General features: G+C 44.6%; 1 protein-coding gene across 1 annotated transcript; it reads right to left on the bottom strand.

Moving 5' to 3' along the window:
- On the bottom strand, positions 1–17,147 carry PRNP (prion protein (Kanno blood group)). The gene is made up of 2 exons (XM_081843371.1): positions 16,978–17,147; positions 1–4,105 (listed from the first exon to the last, which is right to left on the bottom strand). Exon 2 carries the CDS (start codon positions 4,102–4,104, stop codon positions 3,316–3,318), a length of 789 nt encoding a protein of 262 aa, XP_081699497.1. The 5' UTR covers position 4,105; positions 16,978–17,147; the 3' UTR covers positions 1–3,315.
- Positions 17,148–17,621: the final 474 nt, after the last annotated feature.

The raw sequence follows: 17,621 nt of genomic DNA, 5'->3' as shown, positions 1-17,621 counted from the left end.
TGGGGCCTTTGGCCTTTATTTCTACTAGATATCAAACACTTACTTTAAAAAAGCACACACAAAATTGCAAAGTACAAATGTGCTTGTCTCTCCAATACTCCCTGTAATTTTACTACTATTGTGTGCTTTCTACTTGGACCAAGTCACCAATATTTAAAAGTGTGTCTGTCCAATAATCATCTTCTAGCAAAATGCAGAGAATATATTAAGATATACTCAGAAGGATAATTGTGTACTCTTTACATTTTGACTACACTTAAAAATATATATCTATACCCTTGAACAAACATGGAGTTGTCAGCAAGTTGACTGAAATACAGGTTAGCAAAAATGTAGCCGTTACCAACGCTGCAGGCCAAAAGCGGTAGGACAGACAGAATTAGTACCACCCAAAATGTAGTCCTCAATTATAATGTCTGCCTTAAGGTTAAATGTGGCATTTTCGAAGCCAGCTACATTACTGGAATGCATAAATCCTAGTGACTATTTGTGTGCTCCCATCCCCACTGCCTGCTGCATAAATTGAAACCAAGAAAATGAAGCACACGAGCTCTCTTAACCAGAAGAGCATCGCAACAGGTGGGGTGGCATTGCACCCTTGTTTCTTGCACACTAACACAGCATCTCTGGAAGGAGAAAGGGCCTTGCAGAAGCCCGAAGTGAGCAAGGGGAGGGTGTGGCAGAAACAGGATGTGTGTGGCGTCCCTCCCCAACTGCCAAGAATTGGCTCTTCACAGTAACTCACAGGACTGCAATTCTGCACACACTTACTTGGAAGCAAGTCTCTCAAATTCTAGGGACTTGCATCGGTCTACAGGCTGGAATCCAGTTTAAGATAGAGGGATGCTTAACCACTTTATGGAGAGCACCATTGGCTTTGACAACATGGCTTTCATGTCTGAATATTTTGTGAGTTATTGGCACACAGCTTGTCTCTCCCAACGGACTGAGAACCTGCTCTGAATTTTATAAGACTGCCTTTAAGTCATATTTGTCACCCGCTCACCCAATAGGTTTCCTCACAGATGAAACTTTGGAATGACTCTGGTATCTGCAGTTGACCCTTAAAGTTAGTTCCAAAATTCAGCAGGGTCAATACAATTAACACCCAGTAATTTTGAGGGCTGAAGAGGTCAAACGAGTGAAGATGCTCAACAACAGCAGCAGCTTAATTGTTAAGGTTAATTCAGACAATGATCAGGAACTTCTACTCTTGTAAGAAAATATGCAATTGCTAAGTTACCAGAAAGGTAATGTCTGTGCATCACAGAGGGTTAAAAATTCCTGATGAATGGTGTGCTCATATTCCCATGCTGCAAAACCAAACGCTTTTCTTTGCAGCCTAGAAATGCTAAGTGCTACTGAGACAGCCAACGCCATTTCAGAAGACCTGCCCCAGATTTATCAGTTCCAGTAATAAGCCATTATTTCTCCACGAAAAGGATACTTCACTGAGGTTCGTCTTTCATTAAAAACAAGAAAGCAAGAGATTTTGGTGTCATCAGCAGTAATGCGCCCGTGTAGGCAATAACTGTGGTTCATAGGCAAACAGGTTTATTACTGCACAGACAAGTACCTACATGGTACAATGGATAATGAAGGGAATGCTCGCTTAAGGATTCGCATGGATCCTATATGGGCTGCTCTGGTCTGCCTAATGGCTACAAACCCCAGATAATGTGCAAAAGAGCCCACAAGGCCCTACAACTTTCCACATGGACAGCACTAAATCAGGAACACAGGGTAATTCTTTGCGGATGTGTTGTCTTGCTTCGTGAAATTCCAGGCACTATCCATCTTCTTTGTTGTAAGGTTAACACGACTCGGTTCCTGGAATTGTGTCCAATAAGACACACCAGAGTCTTCTCACCTTGCATAATGTAGGAAGGGACGCGCATGGCCTTTCCTCTTTTGCTTGTATTCATATATTTAACCCCAACCACACTCTCAAGGCAGTTTATAATATATAAAAGTGTTTTCTGTGTTTTTTACAGTGGGATTTCCATAGATCTCCTACAATATACTGAGATAAATATCTCAGTATGTATGTGGGTCTAGAATGAGAATCTTACTGCATGGTGGGGTGGGATTTTTTATTTTTAAACAATGTACAGTGGAGAACTTAAAACCTGATTCACTTCAGCTTCCTGCCTCTCGTCATATAATGTAGTTTCAAATAACAGCTGGAAATACTTCCTTCTCTTAAAGGCAAGAACAGTTTACTGCAGGGGTTCCCAAATGCCCTCCTTCACCCACAAAGGGCCACTTAAATGATTTTTCTGCCAGCTATCGCAATTGTAATGTGCAGTGGTAGATGCTGTAAGATTTTTTACTGTCTTTCTACTGCTTCTTTTATTTCTTATATATTGCATTACAATTTGAATCCCACAATAAGAATAAAAATGCAATATATAAAAAAATTAAAGCAGCAGCAGAAACACAGTTAAAGACCAACAGGACAATAGTTCCACCGACACACCGTAGATCACCTGAGTGAAGCCTGGAGATCACAGGTGGTCTGCGGACAATGATTTGGGGACCCCTGGATCGCTGCATTATAGAACGTGCCAATTTGGTTTCCTCGAAGAGCTGGTGTAATGAGGGTAGGCAAGCAAAGGACTGTGGCAGCTCAAGATTTTATAGAGCCTTTGGGCAAAGACATCCTCCACAGGCCTCAGGCCTCCACCTCACTGCCATTATCACCGATTTCTCCTCTTCCCCATCTCCTTGTTTGCCAGAGAGCCAACAAGCAAGTAGGCTGTGGCACGGACTTCTCTTTCTCACCTCCACCGCAGTCTGACCCAGAGCTAGAGGCAGGTGAACAAGCAAGTTTCAGCACTGAAGAGGAGAAAAGGGGATGCGCTTCTCAACCGTGGGCTCTCTGGCAGAAACCCTGCCACATCAACTCTCAATGCTGGCCCTAGCAAACAATTCGTTTTTCCGCGTGGAGTCGTTGTGTTTCTATTTACAGTTTGCGTTACATTAGGCTCGACTGAAGGAGGGAGGGGTTGGTCTATGATAGGTTCTTCCTGCCCTCCCTTCATTACAAAATAAGACCTTATGCTCTCCCCCCCCCCCCCCAACTATTTCGTACCACAAACGACAGAAATCAAAGATGGCTGCAAAAGGAATAGGTGCTTGGCAGAAGCCTGGGTGTTCATTAATACGTAGCAGATGTAACAGCTTTGAAAGACACTCCACCAAAGAGGTGCATAAGCGAGAATGTTATCTCCCCCGAAGCCGTCGCTCTGTATAGATCTCATTCCTTCTGGACGTTTGCTCAATGAGCAACGAGGTGCAGGCCTGAGGAGGACCTCAGGGGATGAGGAAACAAGTGACCAACATGAGGAAGAAAAGCACGGAAGGGCTGGCGAGAAGCAGAGCTGCTGCGTTTATCAAGCGGTACTGCTCCGTGCACATCTCGCGCACCACATGTGTCACGACTTTCACTTCCATCTCATCTGCACTTTGGTTCCCTTGAGGGGTGATATACTCCGTCAGTGTGACGTTCACACAGTCTCTCATAAAGACATCCCTCGAAACACGCTCCTTGTACTCTGGGTAGTAGACTCTGTCGGAGTAGCGGTCGCGGTTTTGATGCCACCACTGCTCCTCGCTGGGGTTGCGGAAACCAAAGTTCATGTTGGACATGGCACTCCCTAAGAGGTAGCCGCCGAGGGCTCCTGCTGCCACCCCTGCGACAGCTGCCCCAGCCACGTGCTTCATCTTGGGGGGCTTGGCCGGCTTAGGATTCCACTGTTTGCCTCCGTAGCCCCCACCATAGCCAGGGTTCTGTGGGTAACCAGGATTGCGCTGAGGATAGCCAGGGTTCTGCTGGGGGTAACCAGGGTTGCGTGGTGGGTAGCCAGGGTTGTGCTGGGGGTAACCAGGGTTTTGAGGATAGCCTGGGTTGCGTGGTGGCGGGTAGGCAGGGTTCTGCGGATAGCCAGGGTTCTGCGGGTACCCAGGCTGACGTTGGCTTCCCGTGTTCCAGCCACCACCGCTGGGTTTGGGCCTTTTTTTGGAAACGGAGACATCGCTCTGCAGCAGGATCAAGAGAATTGCTACCCAGCAGGTCACCAGGTACTTCCCCATGACGGTCATTCTGCAAGCCGAAAAGGAGGAAATCTCATTAGATAAAGAACAATGTTTCTGGCAAAAAGTGAAATGGTTCTCTATAGCAGGGGGTGATACACTCTCCTTTCCGAGCAGCCTTCCAGGAGCCATATGCAGATTTCACCTGTGGTGTACCCTAGCTTTACAAATACTCATCCCCCAACCCTCCCTCCAGGTAAGCAAGAGGCATTACCAGAATTCAAAGGCGCATTCCAGCCAGGCAAAAACACTCAAGGTGGGTATGCAGCTAGGCCATTGAGTGGGGTAGCCTGGGGAGAGGAGTAGCCTAATGTGTGTGTGTGGGGGGGGTGTCCCTAGGGCCAGACAGAGAGAACATTTGGTCCCTGAGCTTGAGGTTCCTCATTCCAGTTCTTTACATATTTACAAAGCAATTTCCCCCTATATAATGCATGCTTGTATGCTATTTTCATTAATATATGCACTTCTATGTATACCTTAACCTAGTTTATGCATTTTTGCACATTTTACTTGGCTGGAATACTGCACTGCAAAATTTGGAGATGTGCGCATTTTGAAGGATCCCTGTGTTTCTGTCCACATATTGTTCACAAAGTACAAATCTGGTAGGTTCATCTTTAAATGAAGACTGAATCTAATTTCCCCCCCATTTCTAATATTTGACCATTGTGCTAAGCTGGCTGGGGGTGATGGGAGTTGTATTTATATATTTATTATTTCTGTATCTCCCTTCATCCAAGGATCACAGGGCAGTTTACAATATAAAAACACAAACATACCATAGTAACAAACAAAACGATGCCCCCTCCCCCATGTACACTTTTAAAGGCCATAGACTGCCTGAAGCACGGGAGAAGAGGAATGTTTTTGTCCGGCACCTTTGGATATGTAATGAAGGCACAAGGTGAGAACATTCCACAAGCAAGGAGCCATCACAGAAAAGGCCTCTTCTCATGTTGCTGCCCTCTGGACCTCATGGGAGGAGACACATGAAGAAGGGCCTCAGATGATGAACAAAGAGTCCAGGTAGGTTCTTATTGAGGCATTGCAGTCCAGAGCCATTTAAGGCTTTATAGGTCAAAACCAGCACTTGGATTTGGGCCCAGAAATTAATTGGCAGCCAGTGCAGTCGGGCCAGGAATGACATTAACCAGGCATCCCCAAACTTGGCCCTCCAGCCAAGTTGTGACTACAACGCCCATCATCCCCAGCTACCAGGACCAGTGGTCAGGGATGATAGGAACTGTAGTCCCCAAATAGCTGGAGGGCCGAGTTTGGGGGTGCCTGGCTTAAACCATCTTGCCCCAGAGAGCTACCTGTCTGCTGAATTCTGCACCAACTGAAGTTTCCAAACCATCTTCAGCCCTACGTATAGCACGTTGCAGTAATCTAACCTAGAGGTTACCAGAGCATAAGCGACAGAAGCTAGGCTATACCTGTGCAGATAGGGGCGCAGCTGGGCCACCAGCCAAAGCTGATGGAAAGCACTCCAGGCCACCGGAGCCTCAAGCGACAGCCATGGACCCAAGCTGCGTACCTGCTCCTGCAGAGAGAGTGTAAGCCCATCAAAAGCAGGCAACCATCTGGTCTAGGGAACCACCTCCTAACAGTGCCTCAGTCTTATCTGGATCATACTCCAACTCCTTGGGATCTAAGGCTGAAGAACACGGCAGCACAGAGAGCTGATCCTCTACAGAGATTAAGATGCCCACCATATCCCCAGATTTCTGAGTGGCCATTGAGAGCAGTAACACTAAGTTTAACTGCACTGACTCGCCTATTCGAAGGGTCCGGTACTCCCACTCCTCTCATCGAAACAATCAAGACTGATAAGATAAAAATAAAGCCGACAATGTCTATGATGGATGAGAACTGTAAGATGCTCCAACTAGAGGCAGATAAAGCCCCAAACCAGCTGGCTAAAAGACCAAAAACCCTATCTCCAAATCTCATACCAGACGAAAGCTCCAGCATAGAGAAGGAAAACCGCTTCATTGCAACTATCGAACAAATACATAAAGCCCTGGACGCACTAATTGAAAGATTAGCATCCATAAGTAAATCTATTACCCCCCTAGTCACACCTGCCACCAGGGAATTTAATTATGCAACTCATACTACAAAACCTTTATCCAACAGCGCGTGGATACTTAGACTATTCCTATCGCCAGAGGAACTGGGACCTACAGAACCATCGATAACAAAGAAAACAATAACACTTCAAGCTGAAATAGCAGTAACTTTCTAAATAGACTATGTGACTTCAGCTGTAATAAAGGAAGAAGTTGCAAGGTAACAAAAGGCACTTCCTTTTATAAATGCAATTGTATTATCAAACTATCCACCCCACCCAACCCCAAAAAATGTTGGTGGCACAGGTGCCGGAAAGAGGATATATATGAGATATTGTCTTGGAATGGCTAAGGTAGAAATCCATTTTTCACCCCCAGTTTTGGATCTATGAAAGAGCTGAGGCACCTTATTTTTTAAAAATGATTCTTAATTCCTCAATAACCGCATCTTCCAGTGGTACATGAACCACAAAGCAAACTCTCCATAGATCTGTGCATGCAACCCACAGACGGCAGGTGGCAATCTAGTACAATACACAATCTATTATGCAAACTGCCACCAACTCATTTCCCCTTGTTGCACAGGCACACTCTCAAACATGTTTGTGTTCTGCTCACCGTCAGCTGCATGCGGAGAAAGCAGAAGACATCAAACCCAGAAAACAACCCGAGCTATTGGAACAATGCTATCACTAGGCTGTAGAATTACCCAGAGAGAGATTCAGTCGCTTGAAACCTCAGAGGTAAGACCAGACCTCTGCTGGCAGTGAACCTCCCAGGTAATTCAGATCAATAGGCAGATTTCAGCCACTCTGCTTGGCTCTCACGTAGCATTGTGAACTCACAGGGCCTAATGATAGGAGAGGTTGTAACTGGGAGAACGTTCCCTTTCAAGCGGTTCTGAAAGGCACATGAACCCTCTCAGAAGCTACTCTTTGCCAACATGGCTTCTTGGCTTCCATGCACATAGTGTCTGGCTTCTAAAACCTCAATTTCTGTTGATGCCCCTCCCGTTACCAGCATATAGACTCCTCCTGGGCCAAGCGTCCTACTTTACAGAGGAGAGTACTCAACTTGAAGAGCTGTCCAGTCCAAATCCTCTTAAGAGTAAAGAACAAATGGAGACCAGGGGCATCTGCAGCACTGGGCAACAGACTGAGCTGGTACACAGTCACCTGCTCATATCTTTCTCACTATATTGAGACGAACTGTATTTCTATTCAAATGGTAGTAGTTGCTTCTAAATTTGCATCTCATCCAGTCATCCAGTTTTGGATCTATGAAAGAGCTGAGGCACCTTATTTTTTAAACAGATCATTTCTTCAGAAAGAAACCAGGCCTCATCTGCACGATACATTTAAAGCAGGCACAGGCAAACTCGGCCCTCCAGATGTTTTGGGACTACAATTCCCATCATCCCTGACCACTGGTCCTGTTAGCTAGGGATCATGGGAGTTGTAGTCCCAAAACATCTGGAGGGACAAGTTTGCCTATGCCTGATTTAAAGCATCATCATACCACTTTAACAGTCATGGTTTCCCCACAAGAAATCCTAAGAACTGTAATGTGCTAAGAGTGCTGAGAGCTGCTAGGAGACCCCTGTTCCCCTCACATAGCTACAGAGTGGTTTAATAGTCGATCCCTCTTCCCAGGGAACTCTGAGGAGAAAGTGCCAGGAACTGAATCTGGGACCTTCTGAGCACAAAGGAGAAGCTCTTCCTCTGAGTGACAGCTATGGGATAAGGAAGAACCTTACCAGTCACATGGTATACTATTAAACAGTACACAAAATGGAAATCTGCATGAACACCAAAGGCTAAAGGGCCTAAATACTACTCTGTGAAATGGTATCAGTAAACGCCTGTTAACACAAAAACAGTGGTACCTCTAGTTGCGAACAAGATCCGTTCCGGTGCCTCATTCGCAACATGAGCAGAACGCAACCCGCGTCTGCGCGTGCCGTGATTCGCCGCTTCTGCGCATGTGCGTGATGTCATTCTGAGCGTCTGCGCATTTGGCGAAACCTGGAAGTAACCCGTTCCGTTACTTCCGGGTCGCCACGGGACGTATCCTGAAAGAAAATAACCTGAACCCAACGTAACAAGAGGTATGACTGTACGTCACCTAAACGGACCACCACACAATCCTTTCAAAATGGATTGTTATTTCTCAGGAGTTGGTTGGGTGGTCAGCTTCATAACTGAGCAGGGCGCGTGTGCAGACATCACCTCATGCAAAAAAATTACAGGGCAAAATGTTCTTAATGCAGCTCTACAGCACACCATGTACCGCAGAGCATGAACAAACACATCTCTCTGGCAGAAATGGTAGCTGGTTGGAAGCCTTGACTTATACAGTAGAACGGGCAGCTAGAGTTCACCATCATCCCCTCTGTCAAGGGAGGGAAGGGGTTTTAAAAATAGCTCTCATGACTTGCTGGGTTTTGCAACAGGCCCAAAGCAGATGGCAAATCAAATGTGTGCTAGCAGGGCCATTTCTAAAAAACAACAATGCTTTTCTCTAACTGCAGCCTTAGTATGCACGACATTTAACTGAAGAACGAACCCTTTTATCAAGCAACCCGTAGTGTCTTTGTTTTCAATCAATGAGTGCCATTTTCTTTGTTTAAAATGGAAAAGAAGAACTATGAGTTATGTTAAATGTTTTCATGCATTTAATGGGACTGTATTCTAAAACTAATCCCCCTTTTGAAAAGGAAAAAGAAAGCCACCCCAGATATGTGATTTTATCATGCAATATTATTATTATGCATATATAATTTGAAAATGCTGACTTCTATGACAACCCACTATTGTGGTGAATTTTGGACCTTAGATTTTTGGCAGCCATCTGTTTTGTGCATTAAACTGCAAGCCTGCCTACATTATAACCGTTACTTGAGACACCCAAGCAAAAATTTGCTTAATGCTCCTATTAAAGTGGAATTTGTTGAAATATTTATAGCACTTACAAAGTTAGTTAAAGTTATGTTTATGGGATGCAAGACCACCACCCACCCTGACTCCAGAATATTACTTCATAGGCTATAAAAATCCATTCTAAAAACATTTGGTTTCCTAAGCAAAGCTGGATATAATGAACTATGAACATTTTTAGTAGTTTTATTCATAATGAAATCCATTATGGCAAGTATCAGTGGGGGGGCTGAGCTTGCATTTTGTTCCTGAGTAGGTCAGTGCATGGGCTGACAGTTGTCAGACATAGTCACAGATCATTATAGATACATGGGGTAAATATATTTTTTTTTATGTTGATGAAGCACATTTCAGACCATCCTTGGCTTAACCGTTAAGTAAACCTGCCAGCAGATCCAGTGACCGGTTGCCCCAAGGTGCTCATATTACAGCTTGCCTGGGATGGCAAGCACCTCCTGGCAAACTGTCGCTGAATTGGCCCCTAGAGAGAAGTTCCCAAATGTTAAAAGGCTTGTTAAAAGGCTTTGATGTTTGGTTACAAGTGCAAACATAACATTAAAACACATCAATGAATCAACAGAAATGATTGTAAGCTGTTTTTGTATGCAATGACGGCAGCAAGAATATTATTGGCACAAAAATGGAAGCAAGAAGAATTACCGCCGAAAGAAGATTGGAGGATGAAATTGATGGACTATGCAGAATTAGACAAACTAACGGGAAGAATTCAAAACCGGCAGGACCAGAGATTCACAGAAGATTGGCGTAAATTTACGGATTATTTGAAAAGTAGTTGTTATGACCAGATTGCATTTGTAGATTTGCAGGAAGTTTTGTAAGGGGAATAATTTGAACTATTGCATTATTGAACAAAAAGGATGATGTTAGTTATGAGAATTAAAGTCAATATGAATTTAAGAAATGCAGAAGAAATTATAAAAATGGAAGATCACCAGAGGTGCTGATGGAAGTCCAAAAAGATTGTATAAGAGATGGAATTTTGTGGAATGTATGACAATTTTTATGTTTTAAAATTAATAAAAATTAATATTAAAAAAACCACACCAATGAATCAAAAGAATTGCAAGAGCCATTCATCATACTAATGGAGGATTAAAAGCAAAAACTATTTAGATTTACTTATAGAGCCTGAGACCCACTCAAACAGGCAACATGACCCGCTTGCAGGCTGTGATAAACTGCTTCAGAGGTTTTTGTTGATTACACCATATACAAATCCTGTTAAACAAAAGAAAGCAGGATGGACAGTGAGTTTAATTAACGCAGTAGCAGGGAGGGAGGGTAGACAGTGATTTTCAACAGGACTGCAGTGGGGGAGGAGGGGTTAATCTCCCCTCTCCCTGCCCAACACAGTCCTGATCAGATTTCCCTTTGGCACCTATGCTAGCTTCTAAAAATATATCCGCCACATTAAATGCAATTAATGTAATAGGTAGTATTTAGAACTTAGCATTTGTGGGCTGCAAAACTCGGGAGCGTCCTAGAAAAAAACTTATTTCTCCAAAAATATTTTAATACTAATTTTCAGTTAAAAAGGAAATGCCAAAGTGGTTTGCATGTTAAAATGGCAGGGAAAACCAGTTAAAAACAAGAACAAACCACATGGAATCCAAGATGTAAATACTGCAGGCACTGAATCTCAAAGACCCCAAAGCACAGTCCTGTTGAAAGCAGCTTTTGAAGCTTATAGAAGAGAATCCTGTATATGGCCAAAACTGATTGACAGCACAATCCTACCTTTCTACTCAGAATAGTCCCACTGAATTCAATGAGACTTAGGCTGTGTACGCCCCCCACAAAAAAAAGAAAAATGAGAACTGCAATTTACCCCTCGTGAACTACAATCCCCAGCACCCTTAACAAACTACCGTTCCCAGGATTCTGTGTGTGCTTTAAATGTATGGTTTGTGCACAGCCTTGCTAGTCTCAGGCATAGCTTTGTAGTGTAAAAGTTATTTTAGCTGAAGCCTTGCTTTTAACTTTTGTTAATTTTAGCTGTATTATATCAGGGCAGAGTTTATTTTACTGCTGCTACTACTACCACTATTAAGCAGCATCTATTTAGGGTTAACACTATGCAGAGTTTAGAAGCCCAGTAATCCGTAGTTGGATGGCTTATCTTGACCTTAATATCTCTGTAAAGTCGGGTGTGGGGAGATCAGAGATTGTGAAATGAGCTGTAAAGATGGCAGCAGAATTAAGGGTCAGGAGATCCAGAGAAGATACATTTCTACTAATCAGGAGTGTCAACAATTTAAAGCAATGTTTTTAATGAAAAAGCAGGCTTTTGTAATATTAATTTATTTAGGCTACTCCTAGAATTAGGGATGGGGTGGAACTTCGATTCTGTTTGCATTTAAAGGAGATCCTAACTGGTTCACATTTTCCAGAATGGTAATATATGGACCAAAACACTTCCAATTTTGTAAGGCAGTTCTCCAGTCAAGTAATGAGTTCAGAGATGCATACAGGTGAATACTATCTTACACAGGTGTTGTGTTTCAGGGACAGCGTGTATGGCCATAGCTGAAATCTCATATGGTCAAAACAACCCTTTAAAAACTGGGAAACAGCCTGTAAAGAGCCCACAATGGCACATGCTAACTGCTTTTATTTTCCCAGACCTGCTTACCAGGCTCTCGCAAGATCTTGCAGGGCGTTCCAAAATCTTGTAAGAACCTAGTAAGCAAGTCTGTGAGCTTTTAAGCTCTCCACTTTTCAGGAATTTCCCGTATTTTTCGCTCTATAACACGCACCCGACCATAACACGCATGTAGTTTTTAGAGGAGGAAAATCCGTAGGCATGCCACCCATAGGCATTCCCTCCATAACACGCACACACATTTCCCCTTACTTTTTAGGAGGAAAAAAGTGAGTGTTATGGTGCAAAAAATACGGTAATTTCTGCGATCTCGGCTGGCTGGCCTTCAACTGTGTAAAGCTGAAACCGCACACGTCAATACACGTGCAAGTTGCGAGTGATCTGTATACGCAGGTGAAACGTGCGATAAAATGTGGAAATTAAAGAAAACAATATGCAAAAATTGTCTTAAGAAAAACTACTTTGCAAAAATGTGTGTAATAGGCAAAACTGCACACACAATGTGTGTGTTAGGAGAAATGTGCCACAGAATGCTGAATTTTCACGAGGAGGGGTTTTTTTGAGAAAAAAATAACAAAGTTATGTGGAAATGTTGAGAACTGAACGTAAGATAGGAAAAATGAGAAACCAAGAAATGGAAATTGGCAGATGCACCCATCCCTAATGACTACGCACAGACCTGGGGAAAGGGCCTGCTGGACTCAAAAAGACTTACTTCTGAGTATTCATGCATTGGATTGCACTGAAAACTGATGTAAACAAACATGTTTTTCCCCAAAACCTCAACTAAGGGGCATTGCTGAGAATCATGTAGTAATACCCAGCACATTCTCTGTGGATCCTTAGGAAGCCAAAACAGCATGATCCACATGCAAAAGAAAAGCACCAGAAAGCTTGCAGGAAGTGCAACTCTCCTCGCCAAAAAGCGGGGGGAACCCTTTAAGGGGGCAAAAGCTCTCAGGGAGTTCTGGGGAGAACCCAACTGTCCCGTGAGAACAGGGCCGGATTTAGGTTTGATGAGGCCCTAAGCTACTGAACGTAATGGGGCCCTTTATATGCCCAGCTGTCCTTTGTCAACAACCAATTGTCACTGTTTTTCATGCTGAATATATGCTATATGGTAATTTATGGACCTAATATAAGGTTACCAGACAGACCCCAGATTTACAGATCAGTCCCCATACAAAATCCATTAAAGCTGCAAAGTGTCCCCAGATTCACTGAAAAAAAATCTGGTAATCTTAACCTAATAGGTATCTAAAGCCATTTGCACATAACAAAATATGTATTTTATCGAAGTAATTGTTGACCTGAAATACAATATATTAATAGTGAAAAACAATTAAGAAGAAGTATATTAATAGTGAAATAATTAATAATAATTATTACTTACATCATAGGAGCCTACACAACACAAAACACTATTGCTGTACATAGGATTTATTTCATTTCTTTTTATCTTATATTTTTGAAATGTACAGGTTTTTTCCCTTAATTTTTTGGGGGGCCCCCAAGAGAGTGGGGCCCTAAGCTATGGCTTGTTTAGCTTATACGTGAATCCGGCACTGCGTGAAAACCAAGTATGTTCAGCGACCATGAAATGCTGACTGAATGCAGGTTGAGGTGGAGTGGAATGGAATGGAGTGTCTTGGGCAAGGGCATGGCTGGCTGCCACCCTGAACAAGAGCAATCCATTCTGCAACATTTTTCGCTGGTGCCACTTGTTTCCTACTGGCACAAGGGAACTTAATATTTAATAAATGAAGTTGCCAGCCTTTTGCATTTCCTTTGCCATCACCATTACGGAGCAATCCCACGTTTACTCAGACGTAAGTCTCACTGGGCCCAAAGGCTGCATTAAGGCCTTGACCACACAGGACTGCCAAATTACAGAACAGCATATAAAAGCTCAATTCCCATCAGTATTGTGAAACCTCAAAGTGAGGAAGAAGTTTTGCAACAGCAGTGCTGCCACCAAGTTACTTATGCCTCTTATTGTTACAGGAGAACCATCGCCCTTTCAGCCTGCATCAATGCTATGCGCTAGTGTTATGCACAAACTTAGGCTGTATACACATTATTACATGCTGGCTACCCCTGCTCTAACCACCACATCTGCCTCTACTAAATTCATGATTTGGAACAACTGCAGAGAAATATTTGTAGAAAATTACAGAACCACCTCTTTAATCTGGACTGCTCTCACCAAAAGCTCATGTTTTTTAAATCTGTGGTGAATGTTACTGCTTGACAGATCAATCTGAGCAAAGCTTTTCTGACCTCATTTTAAGCATGGCACAGTTATGATAGCAAGAGAGTGTTTTGGAAAAGCCCTGGGGGATGCTCTCTAGGGCAGTGGCTTCCAACCTTTTTGGTATGGTGATCTACAAGTCCAATTTTATTCGGTATGGGGACCTATCATTTTACTGTCAGATGAATTTTGGACCTTAGGTCTTTGGCAGCAATATCCTGCATGCATTTTAACTGCAGGTTTGAGTGTTTTATACCTTTCATTTGAGGCAACCAAACAAAAATTTACTTAATGCCCCTGTCAATGTGGAATCTGTTAAAGTATTTATCGCACTCACAAAGTTATTCAGTTTTGTTATGCAAATATAAAAAAAACCCCAACCATCTGATTGCAGGATATTGCTTCATAAGCTATACACATCTATTAAAAAAATACACGAGCACTGTTAGATATAGCAAACTATGACCTTTCTAATCGTAAAGCCCATTAGCGGTGTGCCTGAGCTTGCATTTTGCTAATGACTAAGTACCGTAAGTGCAGGATTTGATGGTTGTCATAGAAACCATAATGAACCCTGCTTAGCTTTGCAAAGGTGTTAGCTGGTAGTTTTTTTTTGCTGTACTCTCAGATCATTATTGATACACAAGGAAAATACATTATTTCTTATTTTGACTTAGCAAACTTCAAATCATCCTTGTCTTAACTATCAACTAATCATGGCAGCAGATCTAGTGACAGTTTCGCCACAAGGTGCTCATACAGGGAGTTGCTTTGAGTGAGGATGGCAACCAATCTGCAATGGTTGGAAACCTATGGGGAATGCTGCTCAGGGGAAATCACCAGGCATTGGCAGAGTGACAGGAGCTCCCTTTACAAACCAGGGTTTCTGTGGAGCCAGAAGACAGGCAAAACTGCTGGCTTGGAACTGCATGTCTTTTTAACCATATAACTGCTGCTCCGTGAGCAGGACTCGCTTCTGATGCCCAGAGAGGTGAAGAACGATTGCAAAATGCATTTATTCAATGCGCATTTCATCCCTTGCAAATTTCCAAATTTCTGAGATGATCCTGACAGAACATTTTCATAAGCAAATGTGTGTGGCACCTTAAAGCTTGCTGTGGCATAATCCTTCGAGGGAAAATGCCTACCCTTTAGGGGATCTTCCTCATTCCTCCTACAAGCAATCTCTGGGAGCGATGCAAAATAATCCAAAAGCAACATTCTTTACTCCAAGAGGGCTGTACAACCAACTAGAATGTTCGTGGTGTCAAAGGTTGTTATGTAATGCCCAGAAGCATGGCTGACATGCTATAAGCAAGCAAAGATTTCTTGCCATGAGAGAGAGAGAAGCTAAAATGCAGAAATGAAACGTTAGAAAATAAGCCTGGAAAGTGGGGAAAGGGGGCAATTCCATGGTATGTTATCCAGAAAAGGGACCACAATAGAAGGGGGACCACCATAGTTTGGTGGCAAAGAAGACACTTAGCTTCAGTGTTCAGTACAGTGGTACCTCGGGTTACATACGCTGCAGGTTATAGATGCTTCAGGTTACAGACTCCGCTAACCCAGAAATAGTGCTTCAGGTTAAGAACTTTGCTTCAGGATGAGAACAGAAATTGTGCTCCGGCGGCGCAATGGCAGCAGGAGGCCCCATTAGCTAAAGTGGTGCTTCAGGTTAAGAACAGTTTCAGGTTAAGTACGGACCTTTGGAACAAATTAAGTACTTAACCTGAGGTACCACTGTAGTAAGGAACATACAAGACTGGAAAATAGATGCTGGAAAAGGAGTCTGCTTAAGACCTTTGCAAACCACTGCCAACCAAAGAGAACATTGGGTGTGCACAAACCCTTGAAGCACCCCCACCACAAGAAACCTGGGACCTGTAATTTACCCCAAACAGAGCTTCCATTCCCAGCAGCCTTAACAAACTACAGTTCCCAGGATTGCTGGCCGTGCGCTTTAAATGGCGTGTATACAGCAAAATGCCAGGGCAGATGGACAAACGGTCTGACCCAGGGCCAGATTTAGGTTTGATGAGGCCCTAAGCTCCTGAAGGTAATGGGGCCCTTTATATGCCCAGCTGTCCTTTGTCAACAAACAATTGTCACTGTTTTGTGTGTGTTGAATATATGCTATATGGTAATTTATGGACCCAATAGGTATCTAAAGCCATTTGCACATAACAAAATATGTATTTTATCAAACTAATGCAACCAGTCCATGCAGAATGTAGGCACCGTAAAACACATAAAAAAGAGCAAACTAGTGAGGGAGCCGGCTAGCAGGCTGCTTACATCATAGGAGCCTACACAACACAAAACACTGTTGCTGTATGTAGGTTTACAGTAATCTATTTCTTTTTTATCTTATATTTTGGAAATGTACATCGTTTTTCCCCCTTTAAATTTTTTGGGGGAGTCCTAGCTTATAAGTAAATCCGGCAGTGGTCTGACCCAGAATGTGTGGGGCAGCTTTCCTCCCTTCTCCACGGCAATCTTTAGGCCCATCGCTCGGCCGTTAAAGCAGCATCTCCCGCATCTTTTGCCAACCCGGCGAGGGCAGAGGCTGGTGTGGGTTTGGAGGGCGGAGAGGAAAGCTGGTGCAAAGGCGGAATCCTCCACGCAGAGGAGGGGGCGCCCCCCGGCCCTCGAACCCCATTTCCTCCCACCTCCCCGCCTGCCCGCGAGCCCACCCTTCCAGAAGGCTGCAACGGTCTCCTGGCTTTCCGGGCCCCCTCCGCGTCCTCTCCATTTTGACGTGCGTAAAAGCGCACGCCAAAGCCCTCCCTGGGCCAGCGCGGCCTGCCTACGGAGGGACACCTGGACAATGGGCGCATTGAGTCGGGGGCGCCGCCAAAGCCCCGCAATTCCGGGGCCCCCCAGCCCCCCTCTCCGGGCTAGAGAGCGGCCAGCTGGGCCAACAAACCGCCGCTCCTGGAGCCCGGAGCCCTCCCTGCGCTCTCCCCCCGCACCGCCCGCATCCCCAAGCGCTGAACCCACCTGCGCGCCTCCTCCTACGAGGATCCCAAGGGCCGAGGGGAGCCGGCCAGGGGCGCTCTCGCTCTCTCGCTTGCTGCCTGCCTCGCTCTCCGGCTCCGCAGACGCAATGGGACACCCGAGCACGCGCTTCCAGGGCGGCGCAGCTGCGCTCGCCTCCGCTCTGCCAGGCGCCGCTGCTCCGCGCTGGCGAGGCAGAGATTGGCCCCCGCGCCCGCGTGGCGGAGAAAACGCGGAGGGAGGGCGGAGCTACGGCGCAAAGCCGCTCATCTTCGCCAGCACCCAGCCATCTGCTGATGCCCGAGGCGCGGCCGGGGTGGTTGTTGTTGTTGTTGTTGTTGTTGTTCTTATAGCATAGCATAGCATAGCATAGCATAGCATAGCATAGCATAGCATAGCACTGTAGAGTTGGAAGGGACCCTGAGGATCATCTAGTCCAACCCTCTGCAATGCAGGAATATGCAGCTGGTCCATACAGGGATTGAACCGGCAACCACCACCACCACCTCCTCCTCCTCCTCCTCCTCCTCCTCCTCCTCCTCCTTCTTCTTCTTCTTCTTCTTCTTCTTCTTTCTTATCATTTGCTTGCCCCCCAGATCGGGAATTCAAGGCCGCTTGCAGATAAATTTTTGTTGTTGTCGTTTAGT

The sequence above is a fragment of the Podarcis erhardii genome (genome assembly GCF_964252035.2).
Source record: "Podarcis erhardii genome assembly, chromosome: 16".
In the NCBI taxonomy this organism is placed as follows: Eukaryota; Metazoa; Chordata; class Lepidosauria; order Squamata; family Lacertidae; genus Podarcis; species Podarcis erhardii.
This window is presented reverse-complemented; position numbering and strand designations above follow the sequence as displayed.

Coding starts and splice junctions, on each gene's coding strand:
- PRNP (XM_081843371.1), bottom strand. CDS start 4,104: ATGACCGTCATGGGGAAGTACCTGGTGACCTGCTGGGTAGCAATTCTC.